Source organism: Aquarana catesbeiana, linkage group LG11, assembly GCF_042186555.1.
Source record: "Aquarana catesbeiana isolate 2022-GZ linkage group LG11, ASM4218655v1, whole genome shotgun sequence".
In the NCBI taxonomy this organism is placed as follows: Eukaryota; Metazoa; Chordata; class Amphibia; order Anura; family Ranidae; genus Aquarana; species Aquarana catesbeiana.
Genome location: NC_133334.1, coordinates 54,779,811 through 54,796,269, shown reverse-complemented (window position 1 = coordinate 54,796,269; position 16,459 = coordinate 54,779,811). Strand labels below are relative to the sequence as shown.

The 16,459-nt window shown below is 42.4% G+C and overlaps 1 protein-coding gene across 4 annotated transcripts in view; it reads left to right on the top strand.

Moving 5' to 3' along the window:
- The window catches only part of AGBL2 (AGBL carboxypeptidase 2), a 95,050-nt gene that overhangs the window by 49,985 nt on the left and 28,606 nt on the right, over window positions 1-16,459 (top strand). For all 4 annotated transcript variants that reach the window (XM_073604427.1, XM_073604425.1, XM_073604429.1 and 1 more), the window contains 8 exons: window positions 2,566-2,716; window positions 3,417-4,199; window positions 7,902-8,061; window positions 8,187-8,313; window positions 11,015-11,115; window positions 11,278-11,408; window positions 15,534-15,600; window positions 15,891-15,992. In XM_073604427.1, the coding sequence (XP_073460528.1) occupies window positions 2,566-2,716; window positions 3,417-4,199; window positions 7,902-8,061; window positions 8,187-8,313; window positions 11,015-11,115; window positions 11,278-11,408; window positions 15,534-15,600; window positions 15,891-15,992 (1,622 nt within the window). The remainder of the gene's footprint in view (window positions 1-2,565; window positions 2,717-3,416; window positions 4,200-7,901; window positions 8,062-8,186; window positions 8,314-11,014; window positions 11,116-11,277; window positions 11,409-15,533; window positions 15,601-15,890; window positions 15,993-16,459) is intronic.

Below are 16,459 nucleotides of genomic sequence, written 5' to 3'. Positions count from 1 at the left end.
GACTGGCAGGTGATAAGTAAGGAATGTGTGTGTTCTTTAGTGAATTGGCTGTGATGATTTATCTATTTTTTTTTTTTTTTTTTTTTTGCGGTAATTGTCTCACATTCCATATTTTACTTTGATGAGTTGACTCTCTTGCTATCTCATGCGATATTTTCGAAAAATGAGTCACATGACCTTCATATCGCATGCGGAATCCTTTAGTTGAATTGACCCCATAGACCCACTTTGTATAAAGTCAGTAACCTCTCACGGCCCTGAAAACTGAAAAATGACCCAACAAGAATGGCGGTGTAACATGCTGGTATTGTGGTGGTTAATCCAATTTATTTGAGAACCCACAAAGAAACCCCCCCCCCCTCCTCACACTTTAAATAAAACTCTAATGCCGCGTACACACAGTCGGATTTTCCGACAGGAAATGTTGGATGTGAGCCAGTTGTCGGAAAGTCCGACCGTGTGTATGCTCCATCGAACATTTGCTGTCTGACTTTCCGCCAACAAATATTTGCTAGCAGGTTCTCAAATTTTCCGCCAACAAAACTTTGTTGTCGGAAAGTCCGATCGTGTGTACACAAGTCCGTCGCAGAAAAGTTCACGCATGCTCGGAGACAAGCAGAAGGATCCGCACTGGCTATTGTACTTCCTTTTTCTCAGCTCGTCCTACGTCTTGTACGTCACCACGTTCCCACATTTGTAATTGTTGGCCAACATTTGTGTGACCGTGTGTATGCAAGACAAGTTTGAGCCAACAACCTTCGAACAAAAATCCACGGTTTTGTTGGCGGAAAGTCCGACCGTGTGTACGCGGCATAACAGTTTCTATGGCAGCACAGCACACATAAGCAGAACTCCTACAAAAGTGATTGTGTTTTTTATTTATTTAAATATTATTTATTTGCATTTTTTCTTGTACATTAAAAAATAGACAAAACTTAACTGATAAACAACAACAAGCAGTTACCAGATCTCCTACTATCAGTATGATTGTGCTTAATTAGCTAGTAGTAGTTAGTCACTTTAAACTGTTCTGCGGTGTTAAAGCGGTGGGAAACTGCATAAAAAATTTTAAAAATAGGCACCGGGCAGTTTAAGTCATAATTTGCTAGTATTCATCGCATACTAGCACATTATGACAGACTTACCTGAAAACTAAGCCCTCCATCGGCGAGCTGTCACTGCTGGAGGCGCTTCCATCTTCACCCAGTCTTCCAGTTTATGGGCTTCGGTGATTTGAATGGCTGAGCCTGCAATGACGTCACTGTTTATGGCAAGGCTCTGAAAGAATGGCACAGGTATGCCATTCCTTCAAGAGCCCATGCACTGGTGACATCAAGCGGCTGCATCTAAAGTAAATATCTTCTAAACGATGCACGTTTAGGAAATATTTACTTTACCTATAGGTAAACCTTATTATAGGTGTTCCTGTAGGTAAAAATCATACAAGGGAGTTTACTCCAACTTTAAAGACTGTTCAGCACTTCTTTTAGTGGCTTCCTTAGTGAGTCCAATTAAATGTGATTAGCTACTAGAAATAAGCATTTGAAGTTATGTGACTACAAAGACCAAAAGCATCAAGAACAGTGGCGGCTGGTGCTCAAAATTTTTTGGGGGGGCGCAAACAAACTGAAAAGTTCTGAAAAATGCTGAAAAAACCCCCATCAAATTCAGCCATTATGCCCATCAAATGCAGCCATTGTGCCCATTAAATGCCATCATTGTGCCCATTAAATGGCATCATTGTGCCCATCAAATGCAGACACTGTGACCCCCGCCCACCCGCTGTCTGACCGTCACTTACCCCATCTTGATGGCATGTCAGGGAGCAGCGAGCTGTGTCCTCCCTGTGTCTCGTCTTCCTGCTTGGCATCCAATAGCACCGCCTGTCCTTTCAGCCAATCAGGTGACGGGTATCAGACCCGCGCTACCTGATTGGCTGAGAGGCAGTTCAGTGTTAGAAAAAACTCCTGGGTGGGCTCCGAGCGCAATGCTTTGCGCTCCGAGTCCACCTTTTTTTCAAAAAACCCCAGCTGCTGTAATTCAGGCACTTGGCGTCATAAAAGGGGCTGGACGCATGAATAGGGGGTGGCGGCGAAGGCCATGGATAGATTCATGCAATGCATGAATCTATCCATTCGACATAGAGGGGGTGGCTGGAGAGAGGGGGGCGTCTGTGCACCCTTAATGGACGGGCCGCCCCTGGAAGAAGAGTATCCACAGTCCTAGCAGAACTTCAGAAAACCTATAGCCTAAACATCAACAATCACCTTTGGGACTGCAATGGACCTTTTTTGCACATGTAGCCATAAGTTTGTTCCATTGCAATCCTAGAGGCGATTGTGACTACATACTAATTGGCTAGTAACACACAATCGCTTCGCAACATTACAAACTGGGAGGCAGAGTCTTCACTGTAATAAAGCAAAGATGACTGCCTCTCAGTATATATGAAACTACAAACTACACATTTAGAAAACACGATTCAATTGATCAGATTATTTATAGCTGCTAATCTATTTTACTTGTATATCTAAAAACGTCTCCTTTTAATAACTCCTTCTGCAGCATTCAAAGGGTCTCACTACACTGGTTCCCGAACTGGCGGACGTCGGTGTGTCATTTATACACCTTGTTCAAATGTTGATGGGATCAATAACAACAACTTGCAGTTTGAATCTCGATTTGAAAGCGGAAATCTCCAAAAAGCTGTCAAAGTGTGAGTGACCCAATCTACGCCTGCAAACCCAATCACAGATACGAATATCCTGGGAAGTGTGAAGCTTTCCACCACTGCAATGTATGGGTGTACCTTTCCACTGTATAGGGTTGGCATATGTAATTTTACATTTAATGGACTGTACTCTTGAACTAGAAAACATTAATATGGAACCTACACTGCAGCACTCCTGTTTTAAACATTTAACATTTGCCTAAAAGTAAACATTACAAGATGCTTGCTATTACTTTTATTGGCTTCGGGGGCCTTTCATGGGCCATCTCTGATTATAAGCTGAACTGCAGGCACAAAAACGTTATTCCAATATATTCCTCAGTAGATACAGAGTATAAATCTACTTTGTGGATCTCACCCAGGTTTAAGTTGCCAATCCGCCCCCTCCAAATCCCTTTCGCCCCCGATACAAACATTTGTTACTTCCCCACCCCGTGTGTCCCCAGTACAATTCTCCCCCTTCCCTCTGAAACTTGCAGACCTCTGCTGCAGCATTGCAGATGGCCATGGGATGACTTTCTTCTCAAGCCCCTCCTCATCTTGACATATCAGAGTTGGAGAGCCTAGGGGAAGCTTCCCTCGGCTCTGACTTTTTCTACTTTTGACATGCAGTCAGCATGGAGAGATGCCAACTGCTTGCTGTATGTGTTATGTGATCTGCTTACATCTTCTGCTATCTTTTCAGAGGGACATATGAGTATGAACTGACTCTACGCACTGACCTCTACACCAGCAAGCACACGCAGTGGTTCTACTTCCAGGTGAAGAACACAAAGAAAGGTGTCCCTTATCGTTTCACTATCACTAACCTAATGAAGAGCAACAGCCTGTACAATGCTGGCATGAAGCCTCTTATGTATTCAGAACACAATGCCACCCTCACAGGAGAGGGGTGGAAGAGGGAAGGGAGAGATATAAAGTACTATCGGAACTCTCGTCCACAGGGTGGTGGCTCTTTGTACTGCTTAACATGGACATTTGAGTTTCCCCATGACAACGATACCTGTTTCTTTGCACACTGTTATCCGTATACATATTCTGACCTGCATAGGGATATTGAAACGTGGACCGGTGACCCAGATCGCTCCCAGTACTGCAAACTCCGGACCTTATGCAGGAGTCTAGCAGGTAACACTGTCTACTTGATGACTATTACGTCCCCATCTGTAAAACCTGAGTTGGCCACTAGTAAGAAAGCAGTGGTGGTGACCGCCAGAGTACATCCTGGGGAGACTAATGGCTCCTGGATGATGAAAGGCTTCCTGGACTTTATCCTGAGTGACTCTCCTGATGCTCATCTGCTCAGAGATATGTTTATTTTTAAAGTGATTCCCATGCTAAATCCAGATGGAGTAATTGTTGGAAATTACCGCTGCTCTCTGTCTGGGAGGGATCTAAACAGGAACTATCGAAGTATGTTGAAGGACTCCTATCCGTGTATTTGGCACACAAGGGCTATGGTTAAAAGGTGAGGTCATCAGATGGAAGGTACTTTATGTTCTTTAAAAGTGTGTGGACACCTGACCATTATACCTACTCTATATAGTGCATTCGGAAAGTATTCACAGCGCTTCAGTTTTTCCACATTTTGTTATGTTACAGCCTTATTCCAAAATGGATTCAATTTAATATTTTCCTCACAATTCTACAAACAATACCCCATAATGACAATGTGAAAGACATTTATTTGAAATATTTGCAAATTTATAAAAAATTAAAAAGGAAAAAATCACATGTACATAGGTATTGGCAGCCTTTGCCATGCCACTCAAAATTGAGCTCAGGTGCATCCTGCTTCCACTGATCATCCTTGAGATGTTTCTACAACTTGATTGGAGTCCACCTGTGGTAAATTCAGTTGATTGGATAGGATTTGGAAAGGCACAACCTGTCTATATAAGGTCCCACAGTTAACATTGCATGTCAGAGCACAAACCAAGCCATGAAGTCCAAGGAACTGTCTGTAGACCTCCGAGACAGGATTGTATGGAGGCACAGATCTGGGGAAAGGTACAGAAAAATTTCTGCAGCATTGAAGGTCCCAATGAGCACAGTGGCCTCCATCTTCTGTAAATGTAAGAAGTTTGAAATCACCAGGACTCTTCCTAGAGTGGGCGGTCAGGCCAAACCGAGAGATCGAGGGAAAGGGGCCTTAGGAAGGTGACCAAGAACCCGATGGTCACTCTGACAAAGCTCCAGCGTTTCTCTGTAGAGAGAGGAGAATCTTCAAGAAGAACAATTATCTCTGCAGCACTCCACCAATCAGGCCTGTATGGTAGAGTTGCCACATGGAAGCCACTCCTCAGTAAAAGGCACATGACAGCCCTCGTTGAGTTTGCCAAAAGATTGAACTCTTTGGCCTGAATGGCAAGCGACATGTCTGGAGGAAACCAGGCACCGCTCATCACCTGGCCAATACCATCCCTACTGTGAAGTATGGCAGTGGCAGCATCATGCTCCCAGTAGTGACAGGAACTGGGAGACTAGCCAGGATCGAGGGAAAGGTGAATGCAGAGACACACTTGATGAAAACGTGCTACAGAGCGCTCTGGACCTCAGACTGGGGCAAAGGTTCATTTTCCAACAGGACAAAGACCCTAAGCACACAGCCAAGATAACAAAGGAGTGGCTATGGGACAACTCTGTGAATGTCCTTGAGTGGCCCAGCCAGAGCCCAGACTTGAATCTAATTAAACATCTCTGGAGAGATCGGAAAATGGCTGTGCACCGACGCTCCCCATACAACCTGATGGAGCTTGAGAGGCCTTCAAGAAGAATGGGAGAAACTGCCCAAAAATGGGTGTGACAAGCGTGTAGAATCACGAGGCTGTAATTGGTGCCAAAGGTGCTTCAACAAAGTATTGAGCAAAGGCTGTGAATACTTCTGTACATGTGATTCCCCCCCCCCCCCTGTTTTTTTATTTTTAATAAACTTGCAAAGATTTCAACCAATCTACTTTCATATTGTTATTATGGGGTATTCTTTGTAGAATTTGGAGGAAAATAATGAATTTAATCCATTTTGGAATAAGGCTGTAACATGACAAAATGTGGAAAAAGTGAAGCGCTGTGAATACTTTCCGGATGCACTGTATGTCCAAAAGTATGTGAACAGTGCTCCAAACTACCAAGTACCAAGGGTACTCACTGCAGTCTTCTTGCCTGGTTTTCTCCTATCATGCTACTGATCTTATGCTTGCTATATATGCACAGTGACATCTAGTGGACAAAGGGAAAAGCACAACCCATTTATGTTGGAAGAGCAGCAAGGGATGCATGGTTGTAGAGTGTAAATATTTTTGCATGACTCAAACCTGTCATCAGAAAGATACAGAGGAGACGCCCAAACCTAACTCATTTGAGCTACCTTTTTAACAGAAATGAAGCTCTGAAATGTCAGGCCAACAAGAATCCAGGATGAAATCTGGACAATTTAAGGCAATATTAAACCCAAAAGCAAACATTTATTGTATTGTACCTTACTAATTCTTAGATGTGATGGCTGTACTTGTTTCCTCTTTAGGCTTTCTTTCTTTTATTTTCATGTAGTAATCCAGCCAGCAAGTCTATTGTTTTGTACAGCACAAGCTCTCCAGCAGAATGTATTAGTTTATATGTATGAAACAAACCACTGAACACTGACCGGGGTGAATAAAATGAACAGATTTTATTTATTAATGCAGAACCTTTATTCCAAAAGGAAAAACAACTGTTTGCTGTAACTGCTTGGAGTTTGGCTTCAAATTGTTAGTGGTTCTAAATCTGCTAATACATTTAACACTACTATGCTCCAGATTAACAATGCTGCTGTCTTCTGTGCCTTCTTTCCTCATTCCTCCAGAGTTGTGTCTCACTAATATGGGAGGTGTGTTATACTGACCAAATCATCAGGTAAGAACCGAGGCGAAAATGCCAAACTGACGCAGCTACCACATCTATTGATTGGTGAGCTGCAATATAATACATTTTTAGTTTTGGGTTTAATACAGCTTCACTAAATGGCACACTGAACTGAGTGAAAGTTATATCTGGACCATGATGCATCACTGATAAATGAATACCATTTAGAGTGGCATATCCAAGTGGCATATCCAAGGTATGGTAGCTATTAGGGATTTACTGATACCATTTTATTACGAATACAAGTACCGATACTTTTTTTTTTTAGTACGCACCGATACCAATTACCGATACCTACTGCAACTGTTTTGTTTTCACTTCAGCTGTCAACAGTGGTACAAGGCATTGAAAATTTATTTACAAATGAAATAAATAGATTTTTTTTAATTTTGCGGTTTTTCAATGTGAAATATGTAAATATATGTTAATATATATATGTGTAAAAATATTCACTAACAAAGCAAACAAAAGTTTTAATTGTTTATCGTTTATAAAATAGACGTGAACAAAAAAAAAAAGCAGGAAAATAATTAAATGGAGGAAAATAAGCAGTTAATTAAGGCTGATTAGAGTAAATTAATAGTTTATAAGGGGTTACACAGAGGAACATTTGTTTATCCCTTTGATCAGCAGATGAAGAAACAGAAAGATTTAAAAAGAAACAATGTTTCTTTTTATTTTAGTGTTTCAGCGGCTGAGCAATGTTGTTAATAAACATTGCCGGCTGCTTTTTTTTTTTTTTTTTTTTGACAGCTCCAATTACCGGACTTCTTTAACACTTCAGCTGTCAACAGGGGAGACCCACTGACAGCTCAAAGAGCCGAGCCTGAAAGTATCGGTTTCAGGTATCGGTGCATTTGCATAAGTACCGATACCGATACTTACAACCGTAGTAGCTATGGCACATGCCCTGGGTGCTACTTTAGGAGGGGTACCACAACCACACTTGTAAAGGTAGGGGGCAGTGATTTGAGAGACGGCTTTAATGTGAAGGGGGGGAATGAGAACACTGATGTGAGGAGGAAACTGATGTTTAGGTGGGGCTGTGATGCAAAGGGGGGCTGTGATGTGATGAGGGTCCATGATGTGAAGGATCTTAGTCATAACAAGAACATGAGGTGTGGACCTCTGCTAAAAGAAAAATTTACTGACTGGACCTCCTAGAATTTTAATTCAATGCCCCTAGTTTAAGGTATTTCTTTGACTCAGAAAAACGAATCCAAGTAGAGACATTCAATTTAGAGTAACATATTTTGTTCATCCATTTCAGGCTTGTAGTAGAACGAGAAGTTCTTCTATATTGTGACTTCCATGGACACAGTCGGAAGAACAACGTGTTCATGTATGGCTGTAACAACAAGGGTCATCCTGAGTCCAGGCTACATGAGAGGGTCTTCCCTTTAATGCTCAGCAAGAATGCTCCCGATAAGGTAATTCAGATAAAAAAATTACATTTTTACTTATACCAGCGCAGAAGGAAATATGGCATGAATGACTGGCATGGCATGCCCTGCCGATTTTATCCCCAAACATTTACAGTATACTTTCTCTGCAGTTCTTTTTTAAAGGCTGTAAGTTTAAAGTGCAGAAAAGTAAAGAAGGCACAGGACGAATTGTAATGTGGCGCCATGGCATTAGCAACAGTTATACCATGGAGTCTACCTTTGGTGGATCTACATTAGGTAAGTGTTTCTTCACTGTAATTGTCAGTATTACTTTGTCCTTGGCCACAGAGATCAACATTGGTATGTCACCCACCACAATGCCACAATGGTCAGCACCACTCTACTCGGACTACACAGTTTAGTATTTCTCTGCCCCACCCCAGAAGTCACTACTACTTTGCCCCATTAAAGATGACCACATTAATCTGCTCCCATCACAAAGGTCAGCATTACAGAGGTCGAAACCCAAAGTTCCCCTAAAGTCCTGGTTTGTGTTGTAAACTGCGCTGGACTAACTGGATCAGTCACTGGTTGTGGATGGGTGATTGTTTTGGCAAAGGGGAAGTGATCCCTTCCAGTGGGTCGTGCCTGTGTTGATTGGGAGTCAGAGGCCCGATGTTAGCCAGCCCATTGACCACATTATACAGCTGCATGGTCAGATTAAGGAGCAAGCCCAAGAGCTAACCAGTCAACCATTACAGATATTTGGAACTAAAGGTTGTTTATACATTCATCAAAGGGAACCGGCTGCTACTATTACACATAACAATTCAATATCTGTTCTTGGGTCAGAAGATGCCACTACATTCCACATTATAGTGCTCAGGCACACAGTCCTGAAGAAGAGGAAGTCCATTCCCCCAAAACACATTGACTTTTGATGTATATGCTTACACTTTTATAACTTTTGAAACATACACCTAAAGTTGCAGTTTTCTGGACACTGGGTACTTTCCTCCCCAAATCTTCCTCCAAAGTTCAACATTACTCTGCCCCACCACAGAGGTCAGGACTACTTTGCCATCACAGCAAAGTTTAGTATTAGTCTGCTCCACCACAGAGGTCAGTACTGTTTTGCCCAGTCACAGATGACTCTGCTCCCGCAACATCGGTCAGCATTACAGAGGTAAGGACTACTCTGCACCCACCCACTGTTTAACATTACTCTGCTCCACCACAAAGGTCGGGTCTAAATTGCCCCCACTGCAAAGCTCAGTATTGCTCTGCTCCACTGCAGAGGTCTGCACTACTCGGCCCCTACCGTAAAGTTCAGCATTTCTCTGTCTCATCACACGTCAGCACTAGTCGGCACCGCCACAATATTTGGAATTATTCTGTGCTGCAACAGAGGTCAGTGTTACTATGCCTCCATTGCAATGTTCAGTATACCTCTGCCCCCCCAGTGCAATGTTCATTATTACTCTGCCCCACCACAAAGGTCAGCACCATTTTATTCAACTGGCCAAAATCTGCTACATGGGTGGCCACCTCCCACCTGACATCTTTTGATTGAAAGATTAAAGAAGTCAGATGTAAAATTGGAGGCCAAACAGCGGCTGCATTTAATTGCAGCCACTGATTGGGTATTCGGATAGGCGCTGGCTGTGGCTTTTAGATTACAATAGCCATAGCAGGAGATTTCTCCATCCATGCTGTATAGAGTGGATGGCGAATCTGTTAGATTATTTCTGCTCAGCTTGCAGGTTGAACGAATATAATCTGTGTGCTTACTCCATATTGCTTTTCTGTGACAAGATCAACTATATAGGGTTAGCTATCCTGTTTGCCTTGAACAGTGCAGTTTTACTTTGCCCTCTACCACAGTGGTTAGTACTACTCTGGCTCCTACCACAGTAGTCGGTACTACTCTGGCTCCTACCACAGTGGTCGGTACTACTCTGGCTCCTACCACAGTTGTCAGTACTACTCTATCTCCTACAACAGTAGTCAGTAGTCAGAGGTCAGTACTACTCTGGCTCCTACCACAGTAGTCGGTACTACTCTGGCTCCTACCACAGTCATCGGTACTACTCTGGCTCCTACCACAGTTGTCAGTACTACTCTGGCTCCTACAACAGTAGTCAGTACTACTCTGGCTCCTACCACAGTGGTTGGTACTACTCTGGCTCCTACCACAGTGGTCGGTACTACTCTGGCTCCTACCACAGTGGTTGGTACTACGCTGACTCCTACCACAGTGGTTGGTACTACTCTGGCTCCTACCACAGTGGTCGGTACTATGCTGACTCCTACCACAGTGGTTGGTACTACTCTGACTCCTACCACAGTGGTTGGTACTACTCTGACTCCTACCACAGTGGTCGGTACTACTCTGGCTCCTACCACAGTGGTCAGTACTACTCTGGCTCCTACCACAGTGGTCAGTACTACTACTACTCTGGCTCCTACCACAGTGGTTGGTACTACTCTGGCTCTTACCACAGTGGTCAGTACTACTCTGGCTCCTACCACAGTGGTCAGTAGTACTCTGGCTCCTACCACAGTGGCCGGTGCTTCTTTACTCCTCACTACATTCATCAATACACCACTGGCTTCTACCACGTGGTTGCCTTTGCTGCCCTTATGACAGTGATCAATAATCCTGTGATCCTATTGCTTGATTAGTACTACTCTGTCCCTACCACAGTGATCAGTACAACTCTATTCCTTTTCGAAGTAGTCCAAACTATTGTTTCTCTGTGACAGTTGTCAGTTCTACCCTGCCAGTGATCAGAGTGGTCAGTACTTCATTGCCTGCTGCTTCAGTGGTCAGTACTCTTCCCTCTACCACAGTGTACAGTACTACTCTGCTCCTTAGCACAGTGGTCAACACTACTCTCTCCTTCTATACTATTCTGTGTTATACTACAGCTGTCAAAAGTTAATAATAATAATCTTTAAAAGATAATAAATATATATTTTTTAACTGAAAATATAGGGGACAGAAAAGGCACTCATTTTACAACAAATGACCTCAAATCGATGGGACATCACTTCTGTGACACTCTGCTGGACTATTGTGATCCTGATAGCACCAAGGTGAGCACTTAGTTTAGGGGTTTAATATGCATTGTTATGACTGTTTACTACTGCTTGTTGAGACACCCTGTCTTTTTTTATGTGAATGGTCTTTGTCTGGACCCAGTTATATTATCTTTGTTGTTTAGGAATCTCCATATTTTGACTGCCCTCTGTTCTCAGTTAAAGGTATGTTTGTCTGAGCTCCAGACTATAGTTCAAGAAGAAATAAAAGAGAAGTTGAAACAACTTGGAAGAGATGTTGATTCTGATGTCAATTTGAGTGACATTTCGCTGTCAGACATTGAATCAAGGTAAGAATGTTACCCATTGGTTTGTGAGCCATAGTGATCAGCAAGTTGCGTCTGACAAATATATGACCACAAGTTTGTGGACACCTCACCATTACACCTGCCTGTATGGCCAAAACTATGTGGATAGCCCAAAAAATCCACATTTTTTAATCAAGCTGTTTCCAGTGAAGGGCACTGTTAGTGCTACAACAGTCTTGGGAAGGCCATTTCTATTTCAGCATGTCTGTACACCTATATAAAAAGCCAGGTCTGCAAAGATATGATTTGACCCATCTGATGTGGCGTAAGTCAACTGCCCATTGGTCTTCTCTTTCAAAATTAGTACTTGACCTCACAAGTGATCTTTTGGCTGAATAGGCACGAATTACCAAAGACAAAGCAGAACGTATAAAGTCCAGATTCAGTTTTTTTCAGACTCTGTCTGAAAAAGTCAACATGTTTCATGGGTTCATAGGGTCACCCTTCATCATGGATTGGTACGGTTGAACAAAGTTTGGAAAAGACTAATAAAATTGGAAAAATCTTTAGGGCTAATTACCCGTTAGGATCCCTCCAATTTGAAAGCCCACACTTTCAACAGTACTGACCCTGGATGATGAGGGACCTTTTGAAATCCCCGAAACGTGGACTTTTTGACAAAAGAGTATAAATAAAATGGAATCTAGACTACTATACTGTAAGTATATTTTCTACTAATTGCATTTCTTCCTTGCACACCCAGTCCCTACTCCAAATTATTAATGCTGTCTTTGACTCCTAAGGAGTCCCCCCCCCCCCCCCCTCTTATTCTAACTGACACCAGTCAGGACAAGACAAAAAGTGAAGAGAAAAACTAAAAGTAGAGGTTCTGATCTCTTCCCACACTACTTATTTTTTTCTCTATCTTCCATGGAGGGCATTTCCTCTTACTTCCTGTATGCCTGAGTCTTATTGAATAGGCTAAAGTAGGACTGAGAACACAGACCACAATTTTCAAAAGGTTCTAACCTTTCCCCAGAGTTTTCCTCTGTCCATGAAAGCCAGAAAAAAGTAAAAGAAAATACCAAATTTCGGGTTGTCCCCAAAACAGTAAGAGAGGGGAGATCTTCCAATGGGGACACTAGTTATGATGACCTGGAGGGCCTCAATGAGTTCCCTAATTTCTCTTAATCCAAAATGAAAATAAAAGTTTTGCCTAGTGTAGCACCCTCTAGTGTGCTAGATGTAAATAGGTTTGTAGTGTAGGGAAATTTGGCTTGGCTGAGAGCCAGGCCTGGGTTGAATCTGGGTCAGGGATTATGTGACTCAGGGAGGCTGGATGACTCAACGAGCATTATCTCAGGTGGGCTGGAGGAAGTGAGGAGTGTATATAGACTGTATATAGGAGAAGTTGTTACTGAAGTTGTTTGAAGTCAAGTGGGCATTCAGTAATTCTCCCAATCCCTATCCAAGTTGTATCCCCTCAAAAAAAAACAAAAAAAAAACAAAACAAAGTACTGGACTGTTTTCTGATTCTGAAGTGACTGTGAAAATTTGGTGTGCCTGGCTGTGCAGGGTGAGGGATCCCAGTTCATCTGTGTCTCCTTTGGGGGGTGCGCTACTACAACTATAGTTCTACTTTAAGGATGTTCTCATAAAGATCCTCTCCTTGTGCATGAAAGAAAAATTTAAACAAAACCGTAAACTTACTTTGCTGGATCACTTTCTTAACCCTTTTCCCTAGAAGTTTGCCCACAGAGCCTGTATAGTAAATACAGCACTTAGGCATGATTACACACCATCCTCCTCTCATGCACCTAAAATACTAGGGTGTGCTTTTTCTTTTAAGACATAACCTGGTCATGAACATACCCCCTAACTAACTACTGCAGCAAAAAAAAAAAAAAATTATAATATACCCAAAAGCCATTTTTTCTGGTGATGTTACGGTTTCCAGGTCTTCTGTTCCTTGGACTGCAGAGTGGGCGGGTCTTTCTTTGAGTGTCCACACTACTGCCTTTTTTTTACGCCCATCAGGATTTAGCTGATAATAATCATTTTAAAAATCTTCCTATTGCAGGATTTTATTTGAAGTGTCCTAATTAGGGATTTGCAATAATTAGCAAGGCTGACACTAGAATTGGTTTTAATGTGAGAATTTCACACTCTTACACCTCCATATGCTAAGTGTTACTTATCTAATTAATATGATGTAATGTCTTTGTACTTGGTGTAGGCTTTATTTGCTAATTCTCATGACTAGTAAGGTTTTTGCTTTCTGCATACAGTATATATGATGTATATATTAAAGTTAACCTAGTGTTAAAAAACAGTGCTAAAGTGAGGGCAACTTTTTATGGTGCTTTTTGGGTCCTGGGCCAAACCCAATGCACATATTCGCCAGCACACCATGGATCGTCCTATGTCGTCCGACGCTTTTATTGCAGAAAGATCACATCACAAAGGACCATCACCTCAGGTGTCAAATAATAGTTTACATTTGATCCACTTACACAGCTCACCTGTACACCTTCAGGTTTATATTGTTCATTTATTTCTGCTAGTGTCAACTAACAGGTCCTATACGATCCATTTTCATTAACATACTTTATTGCGCATATCGCCTTTCAGATATTATTCAGTCTGGCTTTGCCCAATAACGTACATCTTTTATCGGAGTGTCATTAACATTGTATTGACACCTGCAGCGGTTCGCAGAGGGCAGTGTGAACTGCCTGTCGGAGAGATGCGATGCGGGAACCGGCACTGGAATTGCGCTGGTTCCTGCATTGCTATAGTGTGAATCCAGGCTGATGATCCATGATGTGCTGGGGAATATGTGCATTGATCTGTAACGATTTCAGTATCCAGCTGGTAGTTTCTGCAGCACCCGCTGCATTTGAGCCCATTTCCAGGAATATTTGCAATGGGAATATTGACAATACTTTGTGACTGGGCCCAGACCAGACAGCATTTGGTTCCTTGACTTCTATAGTTAGGCTGAATTTCAAAATCGATCCTTTTATTTTGCCGCCACGCCGCTTTCTTTGTACAGCTGTACCCTTTACGTTTATAACACTTCTGTGTGCATAAAATGAGGTTTTAGTCCCAATAACATTGCAGGTTTTTACAAATTCTAGCGTTCTTTAGCAGCCAGGAGAAGGGCTCTCTGCTGCGCCCTACACCACTTTAAAGTGACCCTGTCACTGCAATGCCACAGTTGAAAACAAGCAGAATAGTCCATCAGGTATAAAGCAAAGATCGAGGAAAGCTGGAAACCGCACACCGGTGTAAAGATGAATGCTTTTATTGATAAAAAGCTAAATCATAAAGGAACACAAACACTACAGCAGAAGCGTACAGAAACAGCTGACATAGCGATGAGTAAGCACTCATCATGAGTGTGAAACGCGTCAGCTGTTTCTGTACGCTTCTGCTGTAGTGTTTGTGTTCCTTTATGATTTAGCTTTTTATCAATAAAAGCATTCATCATAACACCGGTGTGCGGCTTCCAGCTTTCCTCGATTTTCCTGCTTCATCTTGCATCAGCCAGCACCTGGGACTCTTCCCCTTTGAAGGATAAAACTACACTGGCTTTTATCTCCACTGGTTTGTGCCTACCTGAGTGGTGGGACCCTTCTCTGCTAGGTATAATGCAAAACCTGGGCTCACCTCCAGCAAAACCTTGTCCCATAACAGGGTTTAAGTCACCACCTGCTCCAGGAGTCCAAATAAAAGGTCATCACAGCTCAACAATGTCTCAGTAGTGCAAACAATACATGGCTCCTTCTCACAAGCATGTCCTGCTCTACATCACACCTCATGGACACTTGCTGGCTGCTTCCTTACCCATTTCAGCCCTCTCTTGTGGGCGCGTTAACCTTTACTAGGCTAAGATACCCTTAGTCATGGTTGGAGGCTCTTTCCCACCAAAAATCTCTCTGATCCTCTGGATTCTGGGTTTCATATCAGAACTTAAAGGATAAGTTCACCTTTGGGAACATGTTACATGTTCCACCCACAGATGCCTGTGTTCCTGTTCTATTGTTACCTTTAGAAAAATTTTAGACCAGGTTAGGACACTCCTATATGAATACTGCACGGCCGTAATGGCATCTAAAAGACTGCAATCCACAAAAAACTTTCATTTTTCACTGCCTCTTGCAGCACCAGTGGATCAAATAGCTCCGAGTCTGATGGACTTCCTGCACATTTGCTGAAAATGGCAGAAAAGGTGAGATATTAGATCTGTTGTATGTATACAATTTCCAGTTATATACAACTGTTATATTTGCTTCAGTCAACAGACCATCATTTCAATAACTGCCAGGTGCCACTAAAATTTAATGATTACGTTATATTGCAGGCTGTAGCTGGCCACGCATGTAAAGAGCTGACACTTTTGGATTTATTAATTTTAGTACATCCACTATTCAGTATAACTTGGGTTTTCTCTCCAGTATGGACTATGGCACAGTAACAGACAATGACAGCGACACTCTGCAAAACTCTTCTTTTTACTAGTTTTTTCAGAAAAAGAAACGTTTACGATCTCGTAAGGAGAGGAACAGAATGTATCAGAAACGCAGCTCCAAGCACAAATCAAAGTCTCAGATCAGCATGGTGGTGAGTCAGCCTCTTACTATACTATTAAACATTTTAGCCTTGTTTCAGCTGGAAAGATTTGATCAAAAAAAGGATATTGGGCTTTAGATCCTGACGCTAAATTCCCTGTTCCAAGCTTGGTCTACCATGCACAGCCACTGCTTCCAGTGCCTTGCTGCCAGAAGCTTTATGACAACCAAAAACAAGAAAAGGACGCACCGACCTAGTGCAATGCCATTAAAAATTTTTATTAAAAGGTAAAAAGTGACACAAAACATACTCACAAACAAAAGGGGCTTACCTTTGGCTCTGAGGAAGATGGTTCTCCCTGGAAACGCGTCAGCCTAGCCATCACGGACACATTCTGGTCCTCTTGCATGTTAAGAGTATACTAGAAGCCCTGGAAGCATTCGGTTCATATTGCTCTTTGACATGCATATCTGCCATCTTTGTTTATGAGTATGTTCTGTGTCACTCTTTACCTTTTA